This window comes from Otolemur garnettii, unplaced genomic scaffold (assembly GCF_000181295.1).
Source record: "Otolemur garnettii isolate 467f Iridium unplaced genomic scaffold, OtoGar3 scaffold00301, whole genome shotgun sequence".
Classification (NCBI taxonomy): Eukaryota; Metazoa; Chordata; class Mammalia; order Primates; family Galagidae; genus Otolemur; species Otolemur garnettii.
Window position 1 is genome coordinate 226062 of NW_003852696.1, and position 15676 is coordinate 241737.

Here is a 15676-nt window from a genome sequence, read left to right on the forward strand (position 1 = left end):
CCCTGTCTCCCTCCATCTGTCTTTGGCACGGGTAACTCTGTCCCCTTGAGCTGGGCCACAGGTCCTGGGTCCAGTGGGCTCTCAGCTCTCCTGTGAGGAGGCTGGACAAAGTGGGAGGGCCTGGCTGCATGGGCATCTGGGTTCAGAGTTCAGATCTGGAGTGGATAGGCCTGGGTCTGAGTCCTTGCTATAGCCCGGAGCAGGTCACCCAAGGTCTCTGGGTTGAGAATCGTAACAGGATCTTGCTTCAAGGGCACACTGAGAGGTAAGATGTGGAGAGAGTGCTTATCCACAGAGCACCTGAGGGAAGGAAATGCCTCCGAGCTATGGCTAAAATCATAGTCCCTTTTCTGGGTCTGAGAAGGAAAAAGGGCCTTAAGAGACCAGGGACTGAGAGGGATGGGCTCAGGTTGGAAAGAGCCCCAGAAATGGCCCAGACCTGACTGGACAGGACACAGAGAAACAGGAAGGAGAGTTTTCCTGAATCCCCGGAGAGCTCGAAACAGCTGTGGTCATCTGAATAAGGGTCCCCCAAGAACGGCTGTGTGCCCATCTCAGAACCTGTCGATGTACCATGTTGTGTGGCCATGGGACTTTGTTAGGAAGACTCAGGTGGGAGATTAGCCTGGATTCTTTGGATGGATGGGTCTGAGGTGGGGTCTTTAGAAGGAAACAAGAGAGGCAAAGGGTCAAAGTAAGAGAAGGAGATTTGCGGGTGGGGATGAGAGGGACAGAGAGGAAGAGGGGTTTGAAGATGCTACATTGGTGGCTTTAAAGACAGAAGAAGGGGTTGTGAACCAAGGGATGCGGGTGTCCCCAAGCAGCTGGAAAAGGCATGGAACTGTATTCTCCCCAGAGTCTCCAGAAGTGGGTGACTCTGCCAACACCATCTTAGCCCCTGGGACTCAGTTTGGACTTCTGACCTTCAGACCCCAGAGAGAATAAATTCACACTGTTTTAAGCCTCTAAATTGACAGTCTGTCACAGGGAGTTCATATAGGAGCTGAGGGATACACAGCACCTCCCCACAGTGACACAGGCCTGACAGCTGCCTGTGACCCCACACCTCTGTCCCTCACAGAGCAGTGGAAGGGCCAGAGCCCCACGCCTGAGGACTGGGGTGGGCCTTGCTGTCCTCCCTTTCCCCATGCCTTCGTCTTGGAGAGCGCCTGGAGCCTCAGACTTGGGAGCATCACAGCCATCCCCACCCAGGGCCTGGTTTTCCAGGTGAGGCCCATGATCAAATAGAGAAGTGCTGTTAGTAAATAGCTCCCACCCCGGGAAGACAGCAGGCGACTGTGCTGCACACTTGTACAAGGCTGGGGCAAGAGTGGGGGACAATCCAGGGGTCTGGGGACACCCAAGGGGACATCAGGCAGGGGTGGGAGTTGCTTTGTGTCTGTGGTGGGTGCAAGGTGCTGAGAATTTATATCAAGGACCTACTCTGGATCCAGAGGCAGAAGTTGGCTGGCTGGGACCCCCAGGGTAAGTCAGTAGACTGTTCCTATGTAAACACTGCTCCCCCACCTCCCACCAACCAGTCATGGTGACCACTCTGAGGACTCCCGTGCAGGAGCAGCTGTGAGCACTTCCATGAGCTGGCTGATGGCCATTGCCATGTCCTGAGCCTCCTGGGAGTGCACATTTTTCAGAGCCCAATTTCCATTAATCCTGAAGCATCTGGTAAAACACGTCCTCACTTTTTTTTGAGACTGAGTCTCACCAGCCACAACGCCCAGCCATTTCTTTGTTGCAGTTGTCATTGTTCAGCTGGCCCAGGCTGGGTTCAAACCTTCCACCCTCGTATGTGATTGGAGCCGTAACCACTGTGCAACAGGAGGTGAGCCACTCACTTATTTTTTTTAAGTTTAAAATTTTCTCTTTTTAAAATATTTTAAAATAAATAAATAAAACTCCATCCCGTGCTATGGCCCTTTCCATTCCCTGACATTGATCTGAGGAGAGAAGAGGTATCAGCGGAAGGCCCTCCTCACTCTCTTCCGCCGCTTCTGTCTGGCTTCTCCCTTGGATACTGTGCTGTTAGGCTCAGAGGCCCCAGGGCCAAGCTGAGGTGTTGCAAGAAATTCCTGTTGGACATCTGGCCTGAGGGTGCTTGAAAGATGCAAGAAATCCTGAAAGTCAGCAGGAAGAGAATCCAAGGTGGGTCTCTGTTACCCACGGTGCCAGGGAACTGGGAACCAAATGAGATGTGATAAGGGACCTGGGGAGATTCCTGCACATTGGCATCCAGCCCACTCTGCAAACACAAGACACAATTGGCCAAAAACATCAGTTTAGAGCACATATGAGATTAGAAGTACAAGTCCCTATTTCTAGAGGACAGGAGAGTAACTGTGATGTCACATACCTTTCCCTCCATCTAGAGGGATCAACATGCTTGACTGCCCGAAAATCTCTTTCCGCAGTAGGCAGCCTATTGCATTCAGCACCGATCCGGCACGCTTAGGTTCCCGGTCCATTTCGAACCTCCTATGCTTTCCCTGGCATGGGCTGTACATGGTAGTAGTCATTACCTCCTCAAGGTCATCTTGTAGCTTGGACAGAGCCTTATTCACTGATTGGCTCAGCTCATTCTCTGTCATTCTCTGTTATTCCGCCACCGTTCAGCATTGCTGACAATGTCCCATGTTTCCCATAACACTTTGAAGACCTCTTCAGTCCAGAGATGGTGATTTTTGTCAGGATGAACCATCACTACCAGCTGTCTATAAGCCTTCTTCAGTTCACTATCTGATGCTGTAGCTTTAACCCCTAGCACATGGAAAGGGTTTAGTTCAACCTCAGGAACCCCAGCCATGGTCAAGAGTCGAGCCACTTCTTCTTCAGGCTGGCGGTAGCTCCCAGTGGCTACAGGTGTATTCTGCTGCCTAGGAGTCCTCTGTTTGAACCAAGGCAACTCCACCTGGCCCCACTGAACTATTCTTACCAGCTGCTGCCATGGCCTCTCTCTCAACAGGGTCAAGCAAAGCTGCCAGGCAGGAAAATCCAGCCAGGAAGAGCCAGATGGCCTTATCCTGCCAGCCTAATCAATCACCCAACCCCACCAGAGACCACCAACCCAACTATAGACATCCCCAAAAGAGGGCGAGAGCCAGGAGCAGCAAAGCACCCAGTAGCCTAAGAAAGTGGGCTGCCCTATAGCAAGAGTAGCCTAATAAATAGCCCTGCCCCATAGCAAAATCCCTGCTTAGAAATTAGAACATCATCTGGGCTCAGCGCCCCGTCACCCAGCCCTGACTCCCTCCCAAACTCAAAAAAGATCACTGCTTTTCAGCTGCCTGCATGCATAGAAGAGATGGCCACAAGTTTCTACAGACTCTCCCACCAATATCAGCAGTTCAGTCAGCCACCAGAAGCTGGCCTGTCCAAGCTGGCCTGTCCTCTGCTCCCCACAATCCCTCTGCGCTCAACTGCTCATTTTGTTTCTAGCCCAACTGATCTCAACCAGGGGATCTAGGGTCTCAAGTCCACCCTCGCCAGCATCCTCCTTGGTTGGAAAGCGGTGCTCTTTGCTGTCTCCAGGATGGGGGTTTCTTTCCACTGGACACATGTGAAAAATCACTAGGGAACTTAAGAGATTCCTGATCATCGTATTCCTCTTCTAACTCCTCATCTTCCTCTGGAGCTGGACAAGCACAATGGAGGCAAAAGTTGTTGGAAGAGCCATTTCCTCCATCAGAGTAAGACCCTTTAGGGATTCCAGGGGGTTCCTGGCAGTTACAAGCAGATGGAATGAATAGAAATAAGGGTTCCCATCTTCCTGGCCTCATTCTCTCTTGAGAGTTCCTGATCCACTCCTGACTCATCTGCTGAGATGCCTCACTCTAATCAGGGGTCTTCCATCCCTAGGTGATCCCAGACCTCTTGGGGGACCAAGGCTTGGATCTGACCAGTGGGCTGTGTTTGGGGGCTATGTGTACTTAGGACCAGAGCACTCTGTGAGGGAGTGGGGACTATTAGGAGCAGTCTCTGCTGGGTCCCTGAGTCTTCAGAATGAAAGTATTTAGGGTCCTGAGGGAGGCATCACCACTGTGGTGGGCACTACACAAGCTTCTTTTTCCAGGGTTCTTCTGGGCCATGACCCCGGGGCTTCTTGAGAGTCTTAGGTCACCGCCATCAAGGTAAGTTCTGATGCCTAAGAGTGGCAGTAACTCCTCCCCCTGGAGCAGCTGGGCCTGGGGTCAGGTAGCAGCTCCCCTGGCCACCAACACATCCTCACTTTTAACTATGACAAGACATCTAGCTTCAGCCCAGAGGACACCAAATTCCCTCCAACAAATGCTTTATTTAATACCATAGAAATTACAAAGCTGCTATTTCCCTCCTCACTCTGGTTTCCAGGGAGCTCAAAGTTTATCTTTGGCAAGTGTCTGGAGCTTCCTGGCAGATCTTTGTGTGAGTTTCCTTGGGCTTCCTCCTATTCCTCTTATATCTCTGAACCTGCTGTTGGGGGGAAAGTCCAAGTAGGTCCCAAATTTAAGAGCTCGTGAAGTCATCAGTGCTAGAGTGTCCTGAGCAGCCCAGCTTTCAGGAGTGAGAGGGAGCAGCAAGTGTGGACAGGAGTCTGGACTCAAAGCAGGATTTCCAGGCTGAGGAAAGAGAGGACTCAGGAAAGACAGAGGGTCCTGACATGAGGGCAGAGAGAGTGGGCATATCTGGAGGCTCTAGCCATAGACAGCTCCACCCAGGAAGGAGATATAGAGTGGGAGGCTGGGGCATAATATGGAAGGAAAGAAAGGGGCTGGGAGAAGGCGGAGGCGCTGATGTCCTGATGTCCTGATGACCAGACTCCTCTGGTCCTGGCCTGTATTCCTGGAGAGACTTGAGCCTCTCCCTTGGTCTCTTTTTTCCACTGGGTGCCAGAATTCCCACCAATCCCCACTGAGAACCCAAGGAAAGTGCCTAATTAAATATGCGATAAGAAATAATGAGATGGAGCAGGTTTTGATTGGCAGTGAGGGTATTTATTGAGGGTTTCCAATAAATTCCATCTGCTTTCCAATTTATTGAGGGGAAGGGCTGGGATGACCTGGGTGGGAAGAGCAGGGGAGAGAGGGGAAGAAGAGACTCACCTAGAGTGGTCAGCAGGGTCCCACTGCCAAACACAATCTACTGTGACAGAGGCTCATACCAAAACTCCTGGCTGATACTCTCCATCCCCCACCTGCAGCTGTAAGGGAGGAAGCCAAGTTCTTCTCCCAGGTGGTGTCTGCTCAGCAGGGAGACCACAGGGCCCTGACCTTCATCCTGAGGATAAAAGGATGGGTGACAGCATCCTGTGACCCACAGCAGGATCCCTGGAATCCCAGGGCCCCTAAGGAAGTCAATGTTTGAATTGAGTTTTCCCATGGACCACCTGCCAGGAACAGGAATGGGTTCACTGGAGGGCATTTGCATCAGTAAGGAGTGAGTTTTTGAGGAAAAGAATAGTGGTTTCCTCCTGGCAGAGCTGGTACATGCATGGTCTCCTGGTGAGACTATGGGGTAACATCAGGATGTCCTCCACCTTGCAGGGAAGGGCAGGTTTCCCTGGAGCAAAGCTTCCTGGGAACTTCTCTAACACCTAGCCCCTGTCTTCACCGGTGTCAGTCCCACCTTCCCTACAGCTTTCCTACTTGTCATGGGCCTATGGGAAATGCCAGCCTCATCCTGCAGAGTATCCTGGGTAGCATCCTTTGTGCCCCTCCATCTAGTCTCATGCTTGGTGCATCAGGTGTGTGGTGGCTGCCTTTGCCTCTTTCCAATGGGACCTATTAGCAGCCTGTGTTCTCCAAACACCACTTCCTACTAGAGGGAAGCAGGGTCACTGGCTGGTCCCAGGCCTGGGGCAGGAAAGGGATGATGAGGTAGAACATTTTGTCATCTGAGAAATCTGGAGCCATTAAGGTCCCCTGGAATCTTGTGAGGCATTCCAGGAGCCACCAAAGAGGCTTCCAGTGGGCAAATGTCCATGTTCTGTCATCACCACATCACAGTGGATCCCACATGTCATGCGCCTGTAGGCTAGAGTTCACATGGCTCTGCTTTCAGCTGACACATTCTGCACAATGGCTGGGCACCAGAGCATAAGTTCATAAAGTGGTAAATGAAGGGAGGAATCTCATTCTTCTTTTATTCTAGACCATGAAACATACTTCTGGGTGAATAAATTGGAGCTGCAGGGCCTTCCATCCCAGACATAGCCCTGATGAGAAGGATCTGAACGGAGACATTGATCTTCCTGCTCATTGGAGGAGCAAAGTAAATGACCATCCAACTCAGCTCACGTCATGAAAACAATGATAACCCAACATGGTGCCTTTTGTGGAGAAAGCCAACTGTCCTAGGACACAGTTTTGTCACAAAGCCACACCGAACTCAGTCAATCCCTTCTGTGTAAGAATCACTTTGCACAGAACCCAAGAGAAGCCCTCAATTCCTCCTCGGGGAGGCCCAGGCTTTTTCCCGGCCGTGGCAAGGTCCTGGGACCAACTGATCAGCTCCTGTTGTGAAAGGAAATCAAAAAGTGATTTGGGAGAGATTCCTGCACACTGAAACAGGCCTACGGAACCGTCACTAATCACAATTTCTATTTAGTGAATCCTTATGTTAAGGAAATTAAAAATCACAAATGAATAGCACTACTAAAAAATAAGTAAAAAGGTACACAATAATATTTATAAGACACTTGATGAGACCCTGAAAAACTATTTCTTATATCAAGAAATTATTGATTCTTTCCATTTGAATTCATAATGACTTTTGCATTTGCTTTAAAATGTCATATGAGGAAGGGGTTATTCTCTTGTGGGTGGGTCAACAATATCTGAAAACTGGTTCATTTGTGGCCTGGGTGATGGGATCACTGGGGTCATTACTGCTCTTCTGGTTCCCTAGTTTAGTGTTCAGAGATCGTAAGGATGAAGGTGATAAAAACACGGAACAAAAGAAAAAGGAGTATTGAATCATGGGGCAGCCTCAGGGGGAAGGTAGGTGGACCGAGCACTGTGTTCAGCTGGGCCCGCCATGTGAGGCAGAACTGGGATCTCTCCTCTCCCTCATTTTCCCATCTATGAGGTGGTTCTGTGGGATACAGATACTCTTGGACCTCTAAAACTCAATGTAAATCAAGGCTTCGATTTGGGGAAGGGGTGGCTGAACTCAAGATCCTTTCTGTTTGCACCGCTGTGGATGAAGCACCCTGGCCTTGCAGTGCTGCTCCTGGCCTGGCCCTGTCCCTGGTGAGCTGGAGGCACCAATGGGGTACCACAGACTGATGAGGAGGGCTGAGAACTCCTCTTCCCAAGGCCCTGGAACCCACCATCAGGGTCCCTGGATGAGTTTGTCTGACATCAAGCTGCAGGTGCACATGATTAGGGGCTGAGCCATGGAGGGGGTCCTAGTGGGATGGGATGTCTGGGACAGCTAAGTCCTCATGCCGGTATCTCTCGAGACACACCCATCCCTGTCCTGACCCCTGTGGCCTACCTGACCTCCTCTGAACATGTCTCTGATGCACCTTCTTTGGGACAATCATTGCATGACCAGATTGTGCCTGTGTCAGAATCCTTTCTCCCTGAACCCAGAATAGCTGAGTCCTCCCCTTGAACTGGCTGCCCATTGCCAGCTCCAGCCATAACCAACCATCAAACTCTATCTGGAGGCCTGACTTTAGAAGGGGAAACTCTTTGGGGTTGTAATCAAAGCCCCATGCTAGTGTTAACCTTGAACTTTACCCTGATGCCATGCGCATATGAGCACACATCAACCACCCTGTGTGCCTCAGCCTCCCCTGCGTCACAGCACTAGTGTCATGAACCTTAATGGCTTGCACAACACTGTAGGGCTTCCTGCATTGGCTGGGAGAGCCAACAGGGTTCTGGACTTGTTAGGTTCTGTAACATTGTTTTCCTATCGCAGGACTTGTCAATGCCTTGGTTTGGCCACTCTGCAATGTGAAAGGCTGAGATATGCACCCTTGAGTTTCATTTTGCAGACCTTTGCAGGACTTGCTGGTGACAGCACTGCCATGGAATACTCACCTAATAAACACTCTCAAAATTGTTCCCTTGAACGGACAGGGATTGCCAAACTCTATTCCTGCTGAGAGGGACTTCTTCCTCCCTGTTTCTTTCTCCCTGTTTCTACCTCCAGCCAATTACTGGGATTCTTGGATCCTCTTCATTTGCCCCCATTCCCTTCACAGAGCCACCAGCCACTATTCTTTCCTTCTAACTGGGACCCTCTCCCTTGTGAGGTGGGTAATGACAGCATCCCAGAGACTGCTCTGCAGGGACAACTTCCTGCTCTGATCAAGGTTCCCATGACCACAGGGAGCTCACCCAGGTTGATGGTGGGTGTGGGGATCTCACTGGGTATTTTCAGCTCAGAGACATGAAGAGACACTAAAGGCATGTTGGGTGATGCTGACACAGGTGTTTATTTTAAAAAAAGGTAGAATCAGGGAGGGTGTGAGATTCTCCTAGTCTGAGCCACCTGAATTTTTCCCATCCACACTGAGAATTTGGAAGGTTGAAAATTATGTTTGAGATGAGAAATAATTACATGGAGCAGGGTTTCAGTGGAGATATTTATTGAGGGGTTATAAGGTGCATGGGGAAGGGCTGGGACAACCTGGGTTTGAGGGGAGACGCCCCACTCCCCAGGATCCTGTAGCTCCAGGTCCCTGTGGCTGGGTGGGGGCTGGGACCCTAAGCACATTCTACAGGGGCCACTGTCTTCTCCTCCATCTTGCCCTTGTGTGTGACCTGGCAGCTGAATGTGTTGCCACTTCTCCACTCGTCAGTTTGTCAGGCTCATGTAGCTACTGGCCGTGTACTTGCCCTTGCTCTGTTTCGAGGGCTGGGTGGTCCCCACACCCTGGGTGGCAGGGCTGCCATCTGCCTTCCAGGCCATGGAGACGGTTGGCAGGTAGAAGCCATTTATCAGACACACCAATGTAACCTTGTTGTCTTTGAGCTGATCAGGAGAGGGTGCAAAGAGACCGACGGTGGGAGTAGCCTTGGGCTGACCTGTGGGGTTGGACAGGGGTGGAGAGGGTGAGGGAGAGGGGTATCAGTTGCCTGTGTCCATCTGGGGTGTCACTGACCTCAGGGTATAAGCAGAGGTCTTGGGGCACAAAACCTTGGTCAGGGGATCTTGTTCAAAGGCAAGGTCCTCGGCAGGAGGGTAGCTCTGGGTGTTTGACCTATGCCTGCCCCATACCTGTCCTCTCTATTCAACTCCCTTTGACCAATGCCTGTACCCACCCACAAACCCAAGAGACAGAGGGCAGAATTTACTCTGCTGCTGTAAGCAAGTACCCATGGGGGCAAGAGTGACACCAGCAGACTGTGGGGGGACAGAAACCCAGTAAAAGTATAGCAGCACCATCTGCCCCTCTAGTCCCCCCAGGCCCTGACCTCATATAGAAGCCCCAGGTCACAGATCTGAGTGAAAGAGTCCTGAAGGACAGGGCCCAGAGTCTTACAGAGAGCTTGGCCTCCCTCTCAGACACTGAGCCTTTGCTATGGCCTTGGCTCCTTCTGACCTCCTGACAGTGCCTTCAAAGTTTAGCTGACCCCTCAGCCCATGAGGTGAGGTCTCAGACTCTCCTGTGGGGTCCACCTGGGGGGAAATTCCGATTCCTCTCTCTGAGGGACTCTAGGCCCTGTCCTGCAGTTGCCTTGTACCCAGACCTGTGTCCTGGGGCCTCTTTCTGGGGTCAGGGCCATAGGAAAGGAGCGGCATATGGTGCCTGTCTACTACTCCCGGTTTCTCTCCCTCCACTAGTGTCTTTGCTAGTGTCACCCCAACCCCACCGGTCCTTGGTCACAGCAGCAGTGTTCACACTGTGGACTCTTCCTTCTGTCTCTGGGGTTTATGGGTGGAGTAGCCTGAGTCTGAGGAGGCCCAGGGACCACCTTTCCCCAATATCCTCTGTCTTGATGACCTTCACCTGACCTCCTGTGCTCAGAGCCTTCTCCCCTCCTCCATCTGAAGATTTCCTGAGTTCCAGGCTGGCTCTGAGCTCTGCCTTGATAGCCCTGGGCCCTGGGTGCCTCCCACTTCCCACGTCTTTCTTATCTTTGAACCTGTGTCCCACAGACCAGGAGTCCCAGCCCTAAGCCTGGAACCTGTGTTCCCCAGCTTTCTCCCTGCAGGTTCTAGGTCCTTGTAATGTCTCCTTGGGGGTCACTCCCTCCATGTCCTTTGTCTCTTCTTCCCCCTGAAATGGGGCCCAAGTGGCCCCCACACAAAGCCGGTCTGACAGCCAGTTTGACAAGGGAGAAAGCATGACAAGTCCTAGGGACCCAAAAATGCCCTGAAACACTGAGACACAGACAGACAGAGAAACAGACCAAAAGAATGTTCCCCAGATATACAGTGACATTGAGTCACAGTTGGTCACACTGTCCTTTCCCCTGGTTCTCCCATCAGAGGGGAAGTGTGGAGGCATTGTGGGCTGTGAACAGGTAGAGTGGGGTCCTGACCCCAGAGCTGGGTCCAGAGAGAGAGTTTGCGCACAGCTTCGACACGATACACAGTAAACAGCAGAAAATTGTCCAAAACTTTGAGGAGAGGAGGGCAGGAAAGGGAGGAAGAGACTCACCTAGGACGGTCAGCCGGGTCCCTTCGCCGAAAATCCAACACTGTGTCACAGGCTCATCCAAAAACCCCTCCCTGGGAGTCCCACAGGCCCCACCTGCAGCTGAGGGGGAAGGTGGGCCACTGCCCCAGGGGCCATCTGCTCAGCAGGGGGACAGTATGACCTCCACCCTCACCCCACAGGTGACAAGACAGGTGACATCCTGTAACCAGAGGTATGCTCCCTGGAAACCCAGGATCCCTGAGGAAGTCGGTGTCTTGGATTGGCTTTTCCCAGGGGCCATGTGCCAGGAACAGGAATGACTGTGTTGGAGGCATTTGTGTCGCTTAAGAGTGACTACTTCTGGAAGAGGATGGGTGGCTTCTCCTCAGCAGACTTGACATATCTATCCCTGATCTGTGGTTGAGACAATGGGTAGCACAGGGGTGTCCTCCTCCACCCCAGGGAGTACGGGCTTCCTAGGAATGCAGTGTCCTGAGAACTTTCCTCTTGCCCCAGGCCTGAATCCAGGAGTAGCAGCCCTGCCATTCCCAGGGTTTTCCTGCTTGTCATGGGCCTATCCAGTAAGTCCTGGCTGATCCCTGTGGGAATTTCCAGCCTCGTCTTCCAGTTTAACCTTGCAGCACCCACTGGGTCCCCTCAATCTGGTCTCACACTGGGTGGGTTAAGTGTGAAGTGGTTGTCATTGCCTTGCTCCAATGGGACACATTACCGAGTGTCCCAACTAGGATCTCCCACATCTCCTGCCAACAGACAGGAGTGGGAATGAGACATGATGAGGTGGAACATGTCACCACAGAAAGCAGGAGCCGTGGACGTTGCCTGCAGTCATGAAAGTGGACCCAGGTGCCACCCCAAGAGGCTCCAGCTGGGCAGATGTGCAATTTTGGCTTCATTTTGTCACTAGCAGTGTGGCCACATGTCATCATCAATAAAATTTGATGACAGTGGATTCAGACACATTTATTTAACTCATGTATTGAGTTAGCACAACCGTCTTATTCAGAGTTCAACATGGCAGTGAGCATTACTGCTTGTTTACCCCGGGAGGCTGGCAGGGCACTGCCTCACCTCTGTGCAAGTGTTTCCTTCCTGGAGCATAACACACCAGTTTTTAATTACAGCCACAGCCCTCCCCACTTCACGGACACACTGCAGCCCCTATAAGAAGGGCATGACACGGAACATGGAGCCTCCTCACTCCTGCTCATCTGACCGATGATGCTAAATGAATGACAAGCCGGCCTGGGTGTCTGTGCTGAAAGCAGCCAGTCTCCCTAGGAAGAAGTTTCGCCTGTGTCCATCCTGAACCCTATTAAGCGTCTCCATGCAAGAACTTTTCAGGAAGAGCAGATGCAGACAGAGGCATTAGGTTCTAGCTCAAAGGGGCAAAGTCTGTCCCTGGTCTGGGAAGGACCTAGAAGCAGCTCTTAGCTCCAGCAGCTCCTGCCTTGCCAGGAAACTCTAGACCCATCTGGGAGATTCCAGAGGGTTACAGTGGGGCCTAAAAACACATGCACCCGTCACCCATTCAAACCTTCTTGAAGTCCCATACAGGTATAACTAAAGAAAGCCCCCAAAATATCATTTGTGAGGGATTTGTTGAGACCTCAATTACTTTTGGTATTAAGGAATGCCAGTGATTTTTGTGTGCATGTGATGATGTTTTATTTACTTGTAGGTCTATATCTCTCCAAGACAGACATGGGGTATCCATAGGTGAAAAGGTATGATGTGTGGAATTTGCATTTAAATGTCCAGTGAGGGAGGGGCTCTTCAAAAATGTCCAGTGAGGGAGGGGCTCTTCAGCTGTGGCCAGGTCAGAGTTGTCTCTGCATTGCTCCTTCGGTGAGTTGTGTGATCTGAACACACAGATCTTAGGTGGGGTCACTTTTATGCCTCCCTCTCCTTACTGTTGTTTTCAACATTCTCCACAGTATCAACCTTAACACACACAAAGGAGGCTGTCCTTGAGGCAGCCACTGGGAATGGGGGGACCCTGGCATCACACCCAGCAGGACTACAGATTTGGCACCCTGGAGTGTCGGTTATCACCTGTAGGAAATGAGCCCAGACTGGCGTAAGCCTCTTGCTAATCCATAGCCTGGGCTTGGTGTAGAAGTGGTGATGAAGGAGCACCAGGAGGTCCCCTTTCTCGGCCCTATTGTGACTCCAGAACTCTCTGAACTCACCCAGAATGAGAATGAGAAAAAGCACCAGCTCCACTACAGAGGGGGTGTCCATTGATTGTCCGGGGAGCCAAGAGGACACTCAGTCTTTGCAGATTCTGTCTTTGGCCTGTTCTGGAAGTAGAAACAGGGTGGCCTCTGGGGTCTCAGGGCACTGAGGACCTAGAGACATGGTGGGCACTGACCTTGCCTGCTGTCAGGAGCCCTGGGATGAGTCTATCTCTGACAGGAGTCAGGAGGTGCATGTGGGCAGGGGAGGCTGAGCCACAGTGAGCAAAGGAAGCAGTGGGGCCGGAAGGCAGGAGGGCTTGGAGGTGCTGAGTCCCCTTGGAAGCCTGACCTCAACTTAGCTCACAGCGCATACTACTCTGCCCTGGCCTAGTGTCACTCTGCCCAGCTCTTCCCAACTGCCACTCTGAGTGAGTCTCTTGGACAAGCAATAGGTGCTCATTCTGTGCTAAAGTTGGTGCCTTTTCTCATTTGCCCAATTATACCACGTCCTCCCCTGTTTCAGCCTGAATGTCCCCAGGTGACATGCACAAACCAACCATAAATGGAGCCCTTTGCCTGATTTAGTGATCCAGATTTCCCAGGATAGCGATTCCAGCTCCAGGCTAGTGGTAACCTTGAGCTTAGCCATGGCGCCACTCTAATCTCACCCCACACAGAACCCAACACTTATGCACATCAACTTCACCTCGTGTTCCCCAAACTGGCTCCAAGGAACACTGGAAGTTTTCGAAGTATTTTGGGTCCAAAGGTAGAAAAGGGGAAACATCACATCAAACTATTTTTGCTGCAGGACTTATCAGTGCACTTACCTAGCCGTTTAAGAGGGTGCAAGTCTAAGAAACACAGCTGTATGTGCTTTCTCCAAATTTTTTTTATAATTTCTTGGGGGTGGCATAAGTATGCCCCTTTCACGCATTAAATACTATCCTGAGTGATCTCCCTTGTGTCTGTTCCTGCTGAGTTGTGGCCTTGAGTCAGAGTGTCTTTCCCTATTGTCTCTGTCTCTACCCACAGCTGGGCTCTTGAGTTCCTCAGATATCCCCTGATGCCTCTCTCAGGGATCCCCCTGTTCCCCTTCCTTTCCAGGTGAGCAAGGACTGTGTCCCTGGATCATGTCAAGGAACAGTTTCTTGCCTGGGATCAAAGTTCCGACCAGGGCAGGGAGCTCATCTGGGTACCTAGTAGTGTTTTGAGGGAAGAACCACGTGGGCATGGGATGTCATCAGGAACTACCCCTGCTCCATGCTGTGACCCTTCATTCATTCCACAGACACAAACAGATACGGAGGGAATGTTGGAGCTGCTGGCAGATCTGTGATTAGTCTTTATTGAGGAGACATAGAATCGGTGTGAAATCCACCTTGACAGAGTTGGTGCCAACCTGATGGGACAGAGGTGAGTGAACAGACTGCTGTTGGCTGAAAAAGGCCCAGCTAGCAAGAGGGCCAAAGATACTGAGGGTGTCTCACCTGGGCCCCTTTCCCACTGGGTACCAGAATTCTCCCACTAAGAACATGGGAGAAATGTCAGATCAAACATGATGCAAGAAATAATGAGGTGCAGCAGGGTTTCCGACTGAGGTTGAGGGCATTTATGGAGGGTTTATAGGGTGTAGGGGGAAGGGAGAGGATGACCTGGGTAGGAGAGGACACCCCTCTCCTGGGATCCTGCAGCTTTAAGCCCCTATGGCTGGGGTGGGGGCCTAAGCACATTCTGCAGTGCTCACTGACTTCTCCATGGTGTTGCCCTCATGTGTGGGCTGTAACACAATGAGAGGACATCAGGCTTCTGGCAGAAGCTGGGTGCAGCAACAGGTCCCTGCCATGGTGCCCAGCAGGGCTACTGTTGATCTGGCCATGGGGCATCTCAGTGTGCATCTCCATGACAAGGGTTCACACAGGTGCTGTGGACACAAGCACCCTGGAGGCTCTGAGGACCCAGATAGTGGGAAAGTCCACCTCTAGGAGGCTGACCTAGCCCGTTGTCAGGACCCATGCAGTGACTATGTCCCTGATATCAGTCAGCAGGTGCATGAGGGGTGTGGACATGAGCAAGGGGGGCTGAGGAGTCAGGCCAACAGGAGAGTCTAGGAATGCTGAGTCCCTTCAGAAGCCTGATATTGACAAACCGTCAGTCCACACTACTCTGCCATGACCTGGTGTCACTTGGTGCGACCACTCCTCCCGACAGGCTATGGGTGCTCCTCCCATCCTGGGTTCTGTGCCTTTACCCATTTGCCTGATTTCTCTATGTCGGACCCTGATGCAGGCGGAGTGTCTCTGCCCTCCATCCACAAACTCAAAGCATTATGGGCCTGAATTTACTGGTTTAGTGGTCCAGACACCCCAGGATTCAGATTCTGGGTCCAGGCTTGTGGGAACCTTGGGCCTAGTCATGGTCCCACATCCATCTCCTATGACACCAACCCTCTCTGCTGGCCTCACACTCATACCTTCTTCCCCAAACTGCCTTACAGAGTATTATGGGTGGTCAAAGGGAACCTGAGTGACTCGGGAGAAGCTGGGATTCATCATAGTAACAGTTTGAGCACAACAGGACTGGTCCCCAGCACCCACTCAGAATGTGGGACAAATGTCAAAATAAATATGAGATAAGAAATAATGAGGTGAAGCAGGTTTTGACTGGCAGTGAGGGTTATTTATTGAGGGTTTACAGGGTGCAGGAGGAGGGGCCAGGATGACCTGGGTGGGAAGGGAGCCCCCACCCCTAGGATCTACAGCTCCAGGCCCCCATGGCTGGGGTGGGGTCCAGGGCCCTAAGCACATTCTGTAGGGCCCACTGTCTTCTCCTCGGTCTTGCCCTCGTGGGTGACCTGGCAGCTATACTTGCTGCGACTTTTCCACTG

General features: G+C 51.7%; 1 pseudogene and 1 gene segment (V, D, J or C); both read right to left on the bottom strand.

The window, feature by feature from the left end:
• Positions 1–1973: 1973 nt before the first annotated feature.
• Positions 1974–4100, bottom strand: LOC100951535 (annotated as a pseudogene).
• Positions 4101–8769: 4669 nt separating this feature from the next.
• Positions 8770–15676, bottom strand: part of LOC100951850 — a 34283-nt gene continuing 27376 nt past the window's right edge. The window contains 1 exon segment of the V gene segment in view: positions 8770–8955. Within this exon segment, the coding sequence occupies positions 8803–8955 (153 nt within the window).